The following is a 17,690-nucleotide window of genomic DNA, read 5'->3' as shown; positions in this document are numbered from 1 at the left end:
ATATTTTGCAGTGTTGCTGTGAGGAAAAAAGTGAGCAAATATATTTCAAGGGATTTGTAAACCATAAAGCAATATTCAAACAGTTTATTACTGAGTTCCTTATAGGTATCAGTGATCTAGTGTGTATTCCTCTGCCCAGGTTAGTTCTTGAGGACTAAAAATTCCTTCTCTGCAGCATTGCATCTAGAAATAGGTATTTACCATGAGTTACCTTGTTGACTTTCATGTTATTGCTAAGAAGGAGAGAGGGCAAAAGTCATCCTTTCATTTTTATAGACTGGGTACTTGTGGCTTTGAGAAAGGTGGTAACTTACCTAAATATGTCTCCTTTGGTCCCAATAGTCTTGTTACTTTTTCCTGTCATTATAAAACCTTGTGATACCTGCTTTTCACTTTCCTATCTAGACAACTGAGGCCGAGGAAGTCTTTGTGCCAGTTTTAAATATAAAACGTTCTGAACTACCTCTGCGAGGTGACATTGTCTTCTTTCTTCAGAAGGTTCATATTCCAGAGAGTATCTTGATTTTTCGGGATGAGATTGACCTCCATGCATTACACCAGGCTGGCCAACTCACCCTCATCCTTGTCGACCATCATATCTTATCCAAGTAAGCACAAGGAAATTAAATTGCTACCTATCATGTACCATGCTGGGCTCTGATGAGTGAGATATAAAGAGAGGAAGAAAGAGTTTTTGCTGGCTGGGCATGGTGGCTCACGCCTGTAATCCCAGCACTTTGGGGGGCCGAGGCGGGTGGATCACCTGAGGTCAGGATTTTGAGACCAGCCTGGCCAACATGGCAAAACCCCGTCTCTACTAAAAATATAAAAATTAGCTGGGCATGGTGGCAAGCACCTGTAATCCCAGCTACTTGGGAGGCTGAGGCGGGAGAATCACTTGAACCTGGAAGGTGGTGGTTGCAGTGAGCTAAGATCGTGCCACCGCACTCCAGCCTGAGTGACAGAGCGAGACTCCGTCTCAAAAAAGAAAGAGTTTCTGCTTTCAGGGATCTCATAGGCTAATCATAATTGATAGGTCATATTAGATATAGAAAAACAACACAAAATATTGTCAGTTCTGCAGTTATATGTATGTCTGTGGCATATAGACATACCCTGTAATAAAAAGAAATAGAACGTGTTGAGTTCAAACTAAAGGGTAACTCAAAAATCATTTAAATCTGCCTTTGGTATCATTATTTAAGATTTTGTGTGCTGGGTGCGATGGCTCACGCCTGTAATCTCAGCACTTTGGGAGGCCAAGGCAGCCAGATCCATTAAGCTCCAGGAGTTCAAGACCCACCTGAGCAACATGGCAAAACCATGTCTTTACAAAAAAATTCAAAAAATTAGTCATGGTGGTGCGTGCCTATGGTCTCAGCTACTCGGGAGGTTGAGGTGGGAGGATCACTTGAGCCCAGGAGGTCGACTCTGCAGTGAGCCAAGATCACACCACTCCACTCCAGCCTGGGAGACAGAAGGAGACCCTGTCTCAAAAAAAAAAAAAAGATTCTGAAACAGATTTATTGTAATAGAAACCTTTGAAAAATGTTTGCAATTCTCTTTTTATTTTTTAACTTATTATTTATTTTTGCACTTATTAAATTTTTTTTAGAGAACAGGGTCTTGCTATATTGCCCAGGCGGATCTCAAATTCCTAGGCTCATGCTATCTTCCTGCCTCTGCCTCCCTAAGTGCTGGATTATAGGTGTGAGCCACCACACCTGGCCTGTAACTCTATTTTTAATTTTAATTTTAATTAATTTTTTTTTTTGAGATGGAGTCTCACTCTGTCACCCAGGCTGCAGTGCAGTAGTGTGATCTCGGCTCACTGCAACAACCTCTGCCTCCTGGGTTCAAGCAATACTTCCTGCCTCAGTCTCCTGAGTAGCTGGGATTACAGGTGTGCGCCACCATGCCCAGCTAATTTTTATATTTTTTACTGGAGACAGGGTTTTGCGCTGTTGGCCAGGCTGGCCTGGAACTCCTAACCTCAGATGACTCGCCTGCTTTGGCCTCCCAAAGTGGTGGGATTACAGGCGTGAGCCACAACACCTGGCCTATTTTTAATTTTTAAAAGGTGGCCTGGTGTGGTGGCTCACGCCTGTAATCCCAGCACTTAGGGAGACCTGTCTGACCAATATAGCGAGACCCTGTTCTCTAAAAAAAAAATAATAAATACAAAAATCTATAAACATAGTGTGACCTTGTCTCTACTAAAAATAAAAAAATTTGCCAGGTGTGGTTGTGCATGCCTGTAGTCCCAGCTACTTAGTAGGCTGAGTTGGTAGGATCACTTGAGCCTAGGAATCGAGGCTTCAGTAAGCCATGATCACATCACTGTACTCCAGCCTGAGTGACAGGGCAAGAACTTGTCTCTAAAAAAAATTTTTTTAAGTTATCAAAAGGGCCAGGTGTGGTGGCTCACACCTGTAAACCCAGCACTTTGGGAGGGTGAAGTAGGAGGGTTGCTTGAGCCCAGGAGTTCAAGACTAACTTGGGCAAGATGGTGAGATCCCATCTCTACAAAAAAAATAAATAAAAATAAAAAGCACACAAAAAGTTAGCAAAAGTTTTTCTACATGAACACTTATGATTTTAGAATAATGTATTATGTTAGAATATATAAATATCTCAGGCCAGGCGCGGTGGCTCACGCCTGTAATCCCAGCACTTTGGGAGGCTGAGGCGGGCGGATCACGAGGTCAGGAGATGGAGACCATCCTGGCTAACACGGTGAAACCCCGTCTCTACTAAAAAATACAAAAATTAGCCGGGCATGGTGGCGGGCGCCCATAGTCCCAGCTGCTCGGGAGGCTGAGGTAGGAGAATGGCATGAACCCGGGAGGCGGAGCTTTCAGTGAGCCGAGATCATGCCACTGCACTCCAGCCTGGGCGACAGAGCGAGACTCCGTCTTAAAAAAAAAAAATAGCTGGGCATGGTGGCTCGCGCCTGTAGTCCCAGCTACCTGGGAGGCTGAGGCAGGAGAATTGCTTGAACCTGGGAGGCGGAGGTTGCAGTGAGCCAAGATCGCGCCACTGCACTCCAGTCTGAGCGACAGAGTGATGCTCTGTCTCAAAAAAAAAAAAAAAAAAATTAGCCAGGCCAGGCATGGTGGCTCACGCCTGTAATCCCAGTACTTTGGTAGGCTGAGGCGGGCAGAATCACCTGAGGTCAGGAGTTTGAGACCAGCCTGACCAACATGGAGAAACCCCGTCTCTACTAAAAATACAAAATTAGCCGGGCGTGGTGGCGCATGCCTGTAATCCCAGCTACTCAGGAGGCTGAGGCAGGAGAATTGCTTGAACATGGGAGCCAGAGGTTGCAGTGACCTGAGATCATGCCATCACACTCCAGCCTGTGCAACAAGAGCGAAACTCTGTCTCAAAAAAAATTTTTTTTAAATCTATAAATATCTCAATAATGTCTGCTTAACAAATGTACACATTTTTAATAATTCCATCCCTAATTTACTACTGGAAAAAACTACCAAAAAAGCAACACGATTATGTGACTTTTCTAAGTCTGTTTGGCTCCTGCTAATATTTTTTTCTTGAGCACATTGTGGTTATAGCAGGATACTGACAGAAGGCAGCCTGAGAGAGCATTATCCATCTATGGATTCATTCAGTAATAAACTTTCCTTTTTTTTCTTTTTTTTTTTGAGACAGAGTTTTGCTCTTGTTGCCTAGGCTGGAGTGCAATAGTGCAATCTAGGCTCACTGCAACCTCCGCCTCCCGGGTTCAAGCAATTCTCCTGCCTCAGCCTCCAAGTAGCTGGGATTACAGGCATGTGCCACCACGCCGGGATATTTTTTTTTTTTTTTTTTGTATTTTTAGTAGAGATGGGGCTTCACCATGTTGGTCAGGCTGGTCTTCAATTCCTGACCTCAGGTGATCCGCCCACCTCGGACTCCCAAAGTGCTGGGATTACAGGTATGAGCCACGGTGCCGCCACCTTTTTTTTTTTTTTTAAGAGATGGTGTCTCTCTCACTCTGTCTCCTAGGCTGGAGTACAGCGGCATCATCATAACCTTGAGCTCCTGGTTTCAAGGAATCCTCCCACCTCAGCCTCCTGTGTAAAAGCATCATTCCTGGCTAATTTTTTTTTTTTTTGAAACTGAGTTTTGTTCTTGTTGCCCAGGCTGGAGTGCAATGGTGCCATCTTGGCTCCCCAGATTCAAGTGATTCTCCTGCCTCAACCTCCCAAGTAGCTGGGATTACAAGCATGCACCACCACGCCCAGCTAATTTTTTATATTTTTAGTAGAGACGGGGTTTCACCATGTTGGCAAGGCTGGTCTCAAACTCCTGGCCTCAAGTGATCCACCCGCCTCAGCCTCCCAAAGTGCTGGGATTACAGGCGTGAGCCACCACGCCCAGCCTGGCTAATTTTTTTTTTTTTTTTTAAGAGACGTAGTCTCGCACTGTCGCCCAGGCTGGAGTGCACTGGCATGATCTCGGCTCACTGCAAGCTCCACCTCCCGGGTTCATGCCATTCTCCTGCCTCAGCCTCCCAAGTAGCTGGGACTACAGGTGTGCCCGCCACCACACCTGGCTAATTTTTGTATTTTTAGTAGAGACAGGGTTTCACCGTGTTAGCCAGGATGGTCTCGATCTCCTGACCTCGTGATCCGCCCGCTTTGGCCTCCCAAAGTGCTGGGATTACAGGTGTGAGCCACCGCGCCCAGTCTTTATTTTTTATTTTAAATATATATATATATATATTTTTTTTTATGGAACAATTCACAAACGTGCTTGTCATCCTTGCTCAGCAGCCATGCTAATCTTCTCTGTGTCGTTCCAATTTTAGCGCATGTGCTGCTGAAGTGAGCACTGATCTCAGTCTTGAAAGAGGACTAGGTGTTTGCTTGGTGAATTGGGAGGGAGGAGGGAAGGTGGTTAGGAAAGGCATTCCAGGCAGAGGGAGTAATTAATAGAATCAAATGCAGGCAGGCGTGAAATAGCATGGTGAGCTAGGGGAAATGGAATTTGTTTTGCACAGCTGGAGCATAAAATTTGAGGGAGAAGTAGGACATGGAAAAAGATGAGACAGAAGGGGCAGGCAGGAGGCAGATTATGGAGGCCTCATAGGCCCTTCTAAGGCGATTGGATTTTATTTTAGGCAGTGGGGAACTATTTTAAATTATATTCTGGGTCCTAAAAGAATCAGATTTTCTTTTTTCAAATGATCATTCAGGCCACTTTGTGAAGGACAGCCCAGGAGGTCTCTTGGTTGGAAGCAGGTGATTGGTTAAGAGACTACTGGAATAGTCCAGACGAGAGATATTGAGGGCCTAGAATGGGGCAGTAACAGAGAGTTAGAAACTAGGGCATGGATAGGAATTAAGATAGAATTCACAGGACCTGGTGACCCACATGGAATCTAAGTATTGAGTGGGTTATAAAAATAGGAGAGATTTGCCAGGGGCGGTGGCTCATGCCTGTAATCCCAGCACTTTGGGAGGCCAAGGCGGGTGGATCACAAGGTCAGGAGTTCGAGACCAGCCTGGCCAATATGGTGAAACCCCGTTTCTACTAAAAATACAAAAATTAGCTGGGCCTGGTGGTGGGCGCCTGTACTCGCAGCTACTTGGGAGGCTGAGGCAGGAGAATTGCTTGAACCTGGGAGGCGGAGGTTGCAGTGAGCCGAGATCGCGCCACTGCACTCCAGCCTGGGCGACAGAGCGAGATTCCATCTTAGAAAAAAAAGGAGAAATTTAAATGTTGGGTATCAAGGGTGTCAGGGGTGTAGGGTTGGAAAGGCAACGCTAAAGGACAGCAAATGTGGGGGTAAGATATTTGCAGCAGATGCTTCACAGAATTTGCTGATACAGTATTTAAAGATGACTCCAATTACAACATTAAAGAAAAGAATTGCTGGGCGCAGTGGCTCACGCCTGTAATCCCAGCTCTTTGGGAGGCCAAGGCGGGCAGATCACGAGGTCAGGAGTTCGAGACCAGCCTGACCAACATGGTGAAACCCCGTCTCTACTAAAAATACAAAAAAAAAATTAGCTGGGTTTGGTGGCATGTGCCTTGTAATCCCGGTTACCCAGGAGGCTGAGGCAGGAGAATCACTTGAACCCGGGAGGTGGAGGTTGCAGGAGCCCAGATTGTGCCATTGCACTCCAACCTGGGCAACAGAGTGAGACTCCGTCTCAAAAAAAAAAAAAAAAAAAAAAGAATTGAGAGGAGTTAGGCAGAGGTAAAAGTAACCAAAGGTCAGTTTTAAATGCTTGCCTGGCAGATCACCTGAGGTCAGGAGTTCGAGACCAGCCTGGCCAACATGGCGAAACCTTATCTCTACTAAAAATACAAAAAAATTAGCTGGGCGTGTTGGCAGGTGCCTGTAATCCCAGCTACTCAGGAGGCTGAGGCAGGAGAATCGCTTGAACCCGACATGCGGAGGTTGCAGTGAGCCAAGAATGCATCATTGCACTCTAGCCTGGGCGACAAGAGTGAAACTCCGTCTCAAAAAAAAAAAAAAGACATCTGCATTTTCCTTGATGTGTGGGGTAGAGGTTGGCTAGAAGCAGCTGGAGTGTCCCTACCTATCTTTCTTTCTCTTTTCCCATATCCTCCCCTCCACAGAAGTGACACAGCCCTAGAGGAGGCAGTAGCAGAGGTGCTAGACCATCGACCCATCGAGCCGAAACACTGCCCTCCCTGCCATGTTTCAGTTGAGCTGGTGGGGTCCTGTGCTACCCTGGTGACCGAGAGAATCCTGCAGGGGGCACCAGAGATCTTGGACAGGCAAACTGCAACCCTTCTGCATGGTAAGGGTGGCTTTTGGATTGGGACCTTGATTGGGACCTCAGTAGTTCTATTCCTATCCCTGAGAAGGGGGAGTGGAAAAGTCTAGACGCTTCCAGCCTAACCATGTGCTCTCAGAGCCATTCAGCTCATACCAAAAGATAGGATTCTTTCGGGGGACAACTAAGCATCTGTTTAAAGGCCTGTGGGATACTTGTTGGAGAAAGTAAAAAGGAAGTGCAGGGCAATAGACCAAGAAGCTTCCTATTGGCATCATTTTATGATGGAAGGAGGATTAGCCAAAGAAGCAGGAAACAGATTCCAATACCAATTCCTCCAGGAAATAGAGAGGTGACCTTGAGCAAATCTCTTAACCTTTCTTGTTCTAATTTTTCCACTTGTAAAAAAAAAAAGAGAGAGAGAGTGAGTTGGACTAGACTGTCTTTTCCAACTTAGAAGATTCTTTGATGGGATTTGGCCTACTGAAGAGGTATATCTCTGCCTGACTAGGCTGTAAAATCTCCAAGCGTTGAGATGCTCAGGCTTTCTTTCTACCTTTTCCCCATTTCCCTTCCTACATTTTAGTTTGGATTTGGGAGGTCTGAGGACACAGTCCATCCCAGTTTCTCATTTTGCTTTCAGAGATTTTGCTATACAAATCTCCTTGTGTGTGTCCGTTTGGTGTGAAGGTTATATATGTTCTGGTGGTCGTGTGTGGAGGGTCACAGGATTCAAGTTCCACCATCTCCCTTCTCCACAGGAACCATCATCCTGGACTGTGTCAACATGGACCTTAAAATTGGAAAGGCAACCCCAAAGGACAGCAAATATGTGGAGAAACTAGAGGCCCTTTTCCCAGACCTACCCAAGAGAAATGATATATTTGATTCCCTACAAAAGGCAAAGTTTGATGTATCAGGTATGAAATGTTAGCTGACTTTTCTACCTCCCAGATAAGAAAACAGAAAGGCAAGCCTTGTTCATTATATTATTTTTATTTTTTTTGAGACAGAGTCTTGCTCTGTCACCCAGGCTAGAGTGCAGTGGCACAATCTTGGCACACTGCAACCTCGACCTCCTGGGTTCAAGCGATTCTCCTCCCTCAGCCTCCCGAGTAGCTGGGATTACAGGCGCCCACCACCATGCCCAGCTAATTTTTGTATTTTTAGTAGAGATCGGGTTTCACCATGTTGACCAGGCTGATCTTGAACTCTCAAGCTCAGGTGATCTGCCCGCCTGGGCCTCCCAAAGTGCTGGGATTACAGGCATGAGCCACCACGCCTGGCCAATTATTTAAATTTTATACCAGAAAGAAATGAAGTATCATATTAGCCCAAGCATGAAATAATCATTTACTGGATTGTTCTATCCTGGCTCTTGGTTAGGATGAGGAGGAATGTATTAAGAGCCTCAGAAGGGCCGGACGCAGTGGCTCACGCCTGTAATCCCAACACTTTGGGAGGCTGAGGTAGGCGGATCACCTGAGGTCAGGAGTTCAAGACCAGCCTGGCTAACATGGTGAAACTCCGTTTCTACTAAAAATAGGAAAATTAGCCGAGCATGGTGGTGTATGCCTGTAATCCCATCTACTCAGGAGGCTGAGGCAGGAAAATCCCTTGAACCGGGGAAGCGGAGGTTGCAGTGAGCTGAGATTGCGCCATTGTACTCCAGCTTGGGCAACAACAGCAAAACTCCGTCTCAAAAAAAAACAAAAAGAGCCTGATAGGTTCTAGTCTATTCAGAGAATACAGGACATATATATAAAATATGCTGAGAGTATACTAAATTATCAGAGTGAAACCTATAGAATTGGTTAGGGAGGCAAAAGAAATATTTTGTGAGTATACAAAAGATGAAGAAAACCAAAAAAAAACTGTATTCTTGTACTCAGCTACCACCTGTTGACATACAAAGGAAGAAAGAAAGAAAGAACTCACATGTAAACAGTATAGGAAGAGGGAAAGATAAAAAGCAAAAGCCTCTGTTCTGGGTTTCGCCCTTCTCTCCAAAGTTCCTTGCTCTAAAGGTACCTATTGTCACCAGTTATTTAAGATGGCTTTTGATTATGTGATTACATTTTCTTTCTTTTTTTTTTGAGACGGAGTCCAGGTTCAAGTGATTCTCCTGCTTCAGCCTCCTGAGTAGCTGGGATTACAAGCGCCCGCCACCACACCCAGCTAATTCTTTGTATTTTTAGTAGAGACAGAGTTTCATCATGTTGGCCAGGCTGGTCCCGAACTCCCAACCTCAGGTGATCCGCCCACCTCAGCCTCCCAAAGTGCTGGGATTACAGGCCTGAGTCACCGCACCTGGCTATGATTACATTTTCAATTATCTCCCCCATTCATTGCCCCAAAGAGAGGCTGTTTTTCCTTCCTTGACCCGTCTGGCTGTCCGTGCCTTCTTGGTCTTGGGACCCTGGCCTCCCCTGTTTGACCCCTAGTCTCTCATCTGCTTTCTAGGACTGACCACTGAGCAGATGCTGAGAAAGGACCAGAAGACTATCTATAGACAAGGCGTCAAGGTGGCCATTAGTGCAATATATATGGATTTGGAGGTAAGAGTAAGTTGTGGCTGTGGGTGAGGAGAGAAAGCCTTTAGCTATGCATGTTATGCATGTGGCCTTGCACCTCATTCCTGGCTCACCTCCAAAATGTATCTTGTGTCTATCTTTGTCTCCACCTCCACTGTGACCACCAGAGTCCAGCATCTCTCACTGCACCGCTGTGTTAGCCTCAGTACTGGTTTCTCTGCCTCTGCTTTTGCAGCCCTACAAACCATTCTCCCCGCAGCAGCTAGAGTGGTCTTTTTTAATTTTTTTTTTTTTTTTTTTTTTGAGGGAGTCATGCTTTGTTGCCAGGCTGGAGTACAGTGGTACCATCATGGCTCACTGCAGCCTCAACCTTCCAGGCTCAAGCAATCCTCCCACCTTAGCCTCCCGAGTAGCTGGGTCCACAGGTGCACACCACCACACCTAACTTGTGTGTGTGTGTGTGTGTGTGTGTGCACGCGCGCGCATATGTATGTGTAGATGGGGTCTCACTATGTTGCCCAGGCTGGTCTCAAACTCCTGGCCTCAAGCAGTTCTCCCCTTGGCCTCCGAAGTTCTGGGATTACAGGCGTGAGCCACTGTGCCCGGCCTCATTGTATTTTTAATAAAATCTAAAGGATAAGCTTACTGTGGTTTACAGGGCCGTGCTTGATCTGGCCCTTGTCTTTTTCTCTGGCCTCATCTCATTCCAGCTCCACTCCTGTTCTACAGTACTGCAGCCACACTGGTTTCTTTTCTGTTCCTCGGAACCATTAAGCTCATTCCCAGCTGAGCTTTTTTCTTTGTAAAGCTGGCTCCTTCTTAACATTCAGGTACTCAGCTCAGATGTCTCTTGTTTGGGGAGGTTTTTCCTGACCACCGTAACTGAAGTACTATCTCCTATGCTCAAAAAACCTCTAGCAGTTATGTATGTTTGTTTGTTTGTTTGTTTGTTTTGAGCCTGAGTCTTATTCTGTTGCCCAGGCTGGAGTGGAGTAGCATGATCTCAGCTCACTGCAACCTCTGCCTCCCGGGTTCAAGTAATTCTCCTGCCTCAGCCTCCCTAGTAGCTGGGATTACTGGTGCGTGCCAGCATGCCCAGCTAATTTTTTGTTTTGTTTTGTTTCGTTTTTGTTTTTTGAGACGGAGTTTCGCTCTCATCCCCCAGGCTGGAGTGCAATGGTGCAATCTCAGCTCGCTGCAACTTTTGCCTCCTTGGTTCAAGTGATTCTCCTGCCTCAGCCTCCTGAGTAGCTGGGATTACAAGCATATGCTCCCATGCCTGGCTAATTTTTGTATTTTTACCAGAGACAGGGTTTCACCATGTTGGCTAGGCTGGTCTCGAACTCCTGACCTCAAGTGATCACCCGCCTCGGCCTCCCAAAGTGCTAGGATTATAGGTGTGAGCGACCGTGCTCGGCCCAAGGATGTTTCATTGATGATGATGAGAAAGTGAAAGTCCTTCATCCCTCTCCATTTCTTCCCTTTCAGGCCTTTCTGCAGAGGTCTAACCTCGTTGCAGATCTCCATGCTTTCTGCCAGGCTCACAGCTATGATGTCCTGGTTGCCATGACTATCTTTTTCAACACTCACAATGAGCCAGTGCGGCAGTTGGCTATTTTCTGTCCCCATGTGGCACTCCGAACAACGGTGAGTCTGTGTCCCTTCTCCAACCTAAGAGCCCTACAGAGTCTGCCTGTATGTACCTCTGTGCTCTACAGCTGTCCTATAAGGACCTGTCTTAGGTTCTTATATTAGTGTACTTACACGAGGTCCCTTGACCTGTTTCTGGACCTGTTTCCTCCCCTTTCTGCTTTTTCCCATTCTCTCTCTATATGAATATCCTTTTTTTTAATTCTTTTTTTTTTTAATGAACATCCTTAATCATAGCATTGTTGAGAAAGGGGGAATTCCAAAGAGAACTAGAGATTCAATTCCTACTTTGAAAGAACGAAATCTAGTTAGAAGGAAATGTTATAAATCTGGAGTTAAAATTCCCTTCTTGAGCAAGGGACAGTGGCACATGCCTGTAGTCCCAGCAACTCAGGAGGCTGATGCAGAAGGATTGCTTGAGCTGGAAAGTATTTTTTTTTTTTTTTTTTTTTTTTGAGACAGAGTCTTGTGCTGTTGCCCAGGCTGGGGTGCAGTGGCACAATCTCGGCTCACTGCAAGCTCTGCCTCCCGGGTTAACACCATTCTCCTGCCTCAGCCTCCTGAGTAGCTGGGACTGCAGGCGCCCACCGCCACGCCTGGCTAATTTTTTGTATTTTTAGTAGAGACGGGGTTTCACCATGTTAGCCAGGATAGTCTCGATCTCCTGACCTCGTGATCCGCCCGCCTCGGCCTCCCAAAGTGCTGGGATTACAGGCATGAGCCACCACGCCCAGCCCAGCTGGAAAGTTTGAGTCCAGCCTGGGCAAAGATAGCAAGACCTCATCTCTGTTGGGGGAAAAAAAAAACAACAACAACTCTATTGTTGGTTTAATCATTAATTCCTCACCCCTGGAATTACGCTGTTGCCTTGAAAATTAGAAATACGAGAGACCTTTTCTGCTACTTACTATGCAGGGATTAATTATTCTGTATAGTGCAAACTCTGTAAAGAAGTGATCTAGATCCAGATTTGGCTATCTTTCCTGCTTCCTCCCCTTTCTGTTCCTCTGCTGGTTACTGATTAGCCTAGGGAAGAATTTAAAAGTGGGCTTAAGGCTGGGCGTAGTGGCTCATGCCTGTAATCCCAGCACTTTGGGAGGCTGAGGAGGGCAGATCACGAGAGCAAGAGATCAAGACCATCCTGGCCAACATGGTGAAACCCCATCTCTTTTAAAAATACAGAAATTAGCTGGGCGTGGTGGTGCGTGCCTTTAGTCCCAGCTACTCAGGAGACTGAGGCAGGAGAATCTCTTGAACCCCGGGAGGCAGAGGTTGCAGTGAGCCGAGATTGCGCCACTGTACTCCATCCTGCCAACAGAGCAAGACTCCGTCTCCAAAAAAAAAATGGTGGGCTTAAGGCAGTTCAGGGATTCTGAGGGTTGCCTAGGCTCTGTGAGGACTGCTAAAGACAGAATACAGCCAGATAATCCTTTGCTTTCATAGAAGGTATGTCTGTCCTTTCCCACCCTCCTTTGCCTTTGCCTTCTCCCCAGGAAGCAAATCTGATTTCATTCAGTGTAAGGTAGTTTGTCATTATGAAAAGAACTGCAGTTTTGTCTGTTTGTTTTTTAAGACGGAGTCTCACTCTGTCGCCCAGGCTTGAGTACAGTGGTGTGATCTTGGCTCACTGCAACCACCACCTCCCAGGTTCAGGCAGTTCTCCCACCTCAGCCTGTAGCTGGGACTACAGGCGCCTGCCACCATGCCCGACTAATTTTTGTATTTTTAGTAGAGACGGGGTTTCACCATGTTAGCCAGGCAGGTCTCGAACTCCTGACCTCAAGTGATCCACCCGCCTTGGCCTTCCAAAGTGCTGGAATTACAAGCCTGAGCCACTGCACCTGGCCAAGAACTGCAGTTTTTAAAGTCAGGTAGATGTGCTTTTCTGTTCTAGGTTTGCCTCTTACTCACTCTTTGAGCTAAGGCAAGTCAGTTGACTTCTACATCTGGAAATGGCATAATAGTACCTACTGCTAATTCTGCTATGATCATTAAACGTAATATCATGTGTAAAGCACACTTCTGGAGCAGAGTAAGCACTTTGTAAATAGTGGCTCTTACTAATCCTGTCATTAAGAAAAGGGTGCTTTGGCCATTAGAAGTACCTCTTCCACGTTCCTGAATCTTCTCCCCTCTGTGCTGCTCTTTTAAAGCTGTGTGGATTTCTAATGACTCTACCATTGTCTAGGCTGCCCCTATGCTTGGAAACAGGAGTCCTTCTCTCTCTCTTTTTTTTTTTTTTTTTTGAGATGTCTCGCTCTGTTGCCCAGGCTGGAGTGGTGCAATGGCACGATCTCAGCTCACTGCAACCTCTGCCTCCCGGGTTCAAGCAATCCTCCCAGCCTCCCAAGTAGCTGCGGCTACAGGCACACCACCATGGCTAGCTAATTTTTTTTGTATTTTTTGTAGGGACAGGGTCTCGCTATGTTGCCCAGGCTGGTCTTGAACTCCTGGACTCAAGTGATCCACCAGCCTTAGCTTCCCAGAGTTCTGGAATTGCAGGTGTGGGCCACTATGCCCAGCCAGGAGTCCTTTTCTCACAGTCTACTTTACCATCTCCTCTCTTTCTCCTATGTTAGGGGTAGTATAATATATTGATTTAGAACACTGGCTTTGGTGACAGCTCTGGGCTCAGTGTCAGTTTTGCTTCATGCAAATTATGACCTTAGGCAAGTTACCTGATCATCTAAGCCTCAGTTTCCCTGCATGTAAGTGAGGATAATAGTGATACCAATCTTACTTTGTTCAATTCATTCTTTCTTCCTCCATCCCTCTTCTGGCCTCTAGATAAATTCTAATCCCATCCTAGTTCAAGTTCTTGAGCACATTTATACCCTTGGAAACAACACTAGATTAGAAGCTGGAGTTCCTGGGTTCTGGTTTAACTGCCATCATCTGCATGATTTTACTCACAACCATCTTACTTAGCTTTAGTTACTTTAATAATAAAATGAAATATACAATCTAAACTGTTTCCTCTGTTTTTAAAATACTGTGTATGGCTGGGTATGGTAGCTCATGCCTGTAATCCCAGCACTTTGGGAGGCTGAGCTGGGCAGATCACCTGAGCTTAGGAGTTTGAGACCAGCCTGGCCAATATGGCGAAACCCCGTCTCTACTAAAAATACAAAAATTAGCTGGGCATGATGGCAGGTGCCTGTAATCCCAGCTACTCAGGAGGCTGAAGCAAGAGAATTGCTTGAACCTGGGAGGCGAAGGTTGCAGTGAGCTAAGATCATGCCACTGTACTCCAGCCTGGGTAACAGAGCAAGAATCCATCTCAAAAAAAAAAAAAAATTAAAGTAAAATAAAATAAATAAAACACTGTGTATGAATCCCAGCACTTTGGGAGGCTGAAGCAGGAGGATTGCTTGAGACCAGGATTTGGAGACCAGCCTGGGCAACATAGCAAGACCCCATCCCTATTCTATTAAATAAAAAATACAAAATACTAAAATAAAATACTGTGGGCCAGGCGCGGTGGCTCACGCCTGTAATCCTAGCACTTTGGGAGGCCGAGGCGAGAGCGGATCACGTGAGGGCAGGAGTTCGAGACCAGCCTGGCTAACATGGTGTAACCCCGTCTCCACTAAAAATACAAACATTAGCCAGGCTTGGTGACACATGCCTGTAGTCCCAGCTACATGGGAGGCTGAGGCAGGAGATTCACTTGAACCGGGGAGGCAGAGGTTGTAGTGAACCGAGATTGCACCACTGCACTCCAGCCTGGGCGACAGAGCAAGACTCCGCCTCAAAAAAAAAAAAAATGCTGTGTATATTAGTGTTCCTTCTGTTGCAAACAATAAAACTGAACTCTGGATAACTTACTTTTTTTTGGTCTTGCTTTAGTGCCCAGGCTGGAGTGCAATGGTGAGATCTCGGCTCACTGCAACCTCCGCCTCCCAGGTTCAAATGATTCTCCTATCTCAGCCTCCCAAGTAGCTGGGATTACAGGTGTGCACCACCACGTCTGGCTAATTTTTGTATTTTTAGTAGAGACGGGGTTTCAGCATGTTGGCAAGGCTGTTCTCGAATTCCTGACCTCAGGTGATCCACCCACCTTGGCCTCCCAAAGTGCTGGGATTACAGGCGTGAGGAGCCACTGTGCCCGGCCTCAAGGATAACTTACTTTTTTTTTTTTTTGAGACGGAGTTTCGCTCTTGTTGCCCAGGCTGGAGTGCAGTGGTACCATCTTGGCTCACTGCAACCTGTCTCCTGGGTTCAAGTGATTCTCCTGCCTCAGCCTCCCAAGTAGCTGGGATTACAGGCATGCGCCATCACGCCTGGCTAATTTTGTATTTTTAGTAGAGATGGAGTTTCTCCATGATGGTCAGGCTGGTCTCAAACTCCCGACCTCAGGTGATCCACCCGCTTCAGCCTCCCAAAGTGCTGGGATTACAGGCGAGAGCCACCGCGCCTGGCCGACTTACTTTTTTTTTTTTTTTTGAGATGGAGTCTCGCTCTGTCGCCCAGGCTGGAGTGCAGTGGCGCGATCTCCGCTCACTGCAAGCTCCACCTCCCGGGTTCACACCATTCTCCTGCCTCAGCCTCCCGAGTAGCTAGGACTACAGGTGCCCGCTACCACGCCCGGCTAATTTTTTGTATTTTTAGTAGAGACGGGGTTTCACTCTGTTAGCCAGGATGCTCTCGATCTTCTGACCGCATGATCCGCCCGCCTCGGCCTCCCAAAGTTCTGGGATTGCAGGCGTGAGCCACCGCGCCCAGCCTGGCCGACTTACTTTTTAAAAGCTTCCTCTTCTATAGAGGAAGCCTCTCACTTAGAAGCCCAACACTTTGCTACAGCAAGTTGTGTATCATTTCCCTGTTATTGTCTCCTCTTTAGATCTGTGGAGTCCTGGAACACTCCCACTCTCCACCCCTGAAGCTTACCCCTGCCTCAAGCACCCACCCTAACCTCCATGCCTATCTTCAAGGCAACACCCAGGTCTCTCGAAAGAAACTTCTGCCCCTGCTCCAGGAAGCCCTGTCAGCATATTTTGACTCCATGAAGATCCCTTCAGGACAGCCTGAGACAGCAGATGTGTCCAGGGAGCAGGTGGACAAGGAATTGGACAGGGCAAGTAACTCCCTGATTTCTGGACTGAGTCAAGATGAGGAGGACCCTCCGCTGCCCCCCACGCCCATGAACAGCTTGGTGGATGAGTGCCCTCTAGATCAGGGGCTGCCTAAACTCTCCGCTGAGGCCGTCTTTGAGAAGTGCAGTCAGATCTCACTGTCACAGTCTACCACAGCCTCCCTGTCCAAGAAGTGACTGTTGAGAGGCGAGGAGGTAGTGGGTGAGGCTACCTGACTCACTTCAAATGCATGTTTTGAGATGTTTGGAGATTCAGCAATTCTGTCTTCATTGCTCCAGGATCTGGTATACTGTTCTCATAAAACTGAGAGGAGAAAAAAAGTGAAAGAAAGCAGCTGCTTTAAGAATGGCTTTCCACCTTTTCCCCCTAATCTCTACCAATCAGACACATTTTATTATTTAAATCTGTACCTCTCTCTATTTTATTTGCCAGGGGCATGATGTGACATATCTGCAGTCCCAGCACAGTGGGACAAAAAGAATTTAGACCCCAAAAGTGTCCTCGGCATAGATCTTGAACAGAACCAGTATCTGTCATGGAACTGAACATTCATTGATGGTCTCCATGTATTCATTTATTCACTTGTTCATTCAAGTATTTATTGAATACCTGCCTCAAGCTAGAGAGAAAAAAGAGTGCGCTTTGGAAATTTATTCCAGTTTTCAGCCTACAGCAGATTTCCAGCTCAGTGACTTTTCTTTCTGCCACCATTTAAGTGATGGTGTTTGATTCAGGGATGGCTGAATTTCTATTCTTAGCTTATTGTGACTGTTTCAGATCTAGTTTGGGAACAGATTAGAGGCCATTGTCTTCTGTCCTGATCAGGTGGCCTGGCTGTTTCTTTGGATGCCTCTGTCCCAGAGCCACCCAGAACCCTGACTCTTGGGAATCAAGAAAACACCCAGAAAGGCCTTAATGACCTCATAGGCACTCTTCCAAAAAGACAGCAGAACTGGAATGAGAGGCCTGGGTCTGTCTCCTGCCTTAGCAGGCCTATCAATTTCTTGTCAATCTCTTTTTCTCCTTGCTCATATTAAAGGGAAGCATGGAGTTCTAATGCTCCCATAAACTATGTATTTTGGCAAGACACTTCACTACTCCAGGTCTCACTTTCCCCATCTGTAAAACAGGGTTTGGACTAGGTGTTCCCTGGTATTCTGTGATCTGCCTCTTGCTGCCATTCTTTCTCTCCTCTGCTTCTCTGTATTTTTCTTCTGTTATCCCTGGGGGTGCTCAGGTTCACTTGATTGTCTGTATTTCTGTGTGGTTGTAGCAAGGACTCAGCCTCATGTAGCATGAATAGGGGTGTGGTTCATGGCGTGTTGACCCAGCAGAGCACTCCCTCCCACTGACTTGTTCTGCATGTGTAGAGTCTCCCCATTTTTTTTAACCCAACCCTTTTCCCTTTTTCCTATCCCACAGCTCTGTTCCATGTAAGTTGCCAACAGTTTCACTGAACAGTGGGGTATGTGATGGTTTTGGCATGACATCTTCAGTATGAGGGGGACAGGCTGACTTCACTTTGAGGGTGTGATGTCTGTAGCTATGTGGAAGGTAAAAATAGTGGTGTGATCATGAACCAAAGGAATTTATGTTTTGTAACTTGGGTACTTTATTTTGCATTTTGTTACAGTATTAAATAATTTTTTCCTGTT

At 46.4% G+C, this 17,690-nt stretch overlaps 1 protein-coding gene and 1 non-coding gene across 9 annotated transcripts in view; one reads left to right on the top strand and one right to left on the bottom strand.

The window, feature by feature from the left end:
• Positions 1–17,690, top strand: part of PRUNE1 (prune exopolyphosphatase 1) — a 25,605-nt gene extending 7,915 nt beyond the window's left edge. For 2 of the 8 annotated variants that reach the window (XM_054461245.1, XM_063663534.1), the window contains exons 3-8: positions 406–608; positions 6,595–6,779; positions 7,517–7,675; positions 9,219–9,313; positions 10,778–10,936; positions 15,783–17,690. In XM_054461245.1, the coding sequence (XP_054317220.1) occupies positions 406–608; positions 6,595–6,779; positions 7,517–7,675; positions 9,219–9,313; positions 10,778–10,936; positions 15,783–16,211 (1,230 nt within the window). In that variant the 3' untranslated portion in view covers positions 16,212–17,690. Of the gene's footprint in view, positions 1–405; positions 609–6,594; positions 6,780–7,516; positions 7,676–9,218; positions 9,314–10,777; positions 10,937–15,782 lie in introns of those variants that run through there. The other 6 variants (XM_054461273.2, XM_063663543.1, XM_054461255.2 and 3 more) reach the window with 5 other exon arrangements.
• Positions 4,731–4,837, bottom strand: LOC129023202 (U6 spliceosomal RNA). Its single transcript, XR_008496704.1, has one exon. It is a non-coding gene; the product is annotated as a U6 spliceosomal RNA (small nuclear RNA).

This window comes from Pongo pygmaeus, chromosome 1, assembly GCF_028885625.2.
Source record: "Pongo pygmaeus isolate AG05252 chromosome 1, NHGRI_mPonPyg2-v2.0_pri, whole genome shotgun sequence".
In the NCBI taxonomy this organism is placed as follows: domain Eukaryota; kingdom Metazoa; phylum Chordata; class Mammalia; order Primates; family Hominidae; genus Pongo; species Pongo pygmaeus.
The sequence above is the reverse complement of the archived record's forward strand: the minus strand, read 5'-3'. Positions and strand labels throughout refer to the sequence as shown.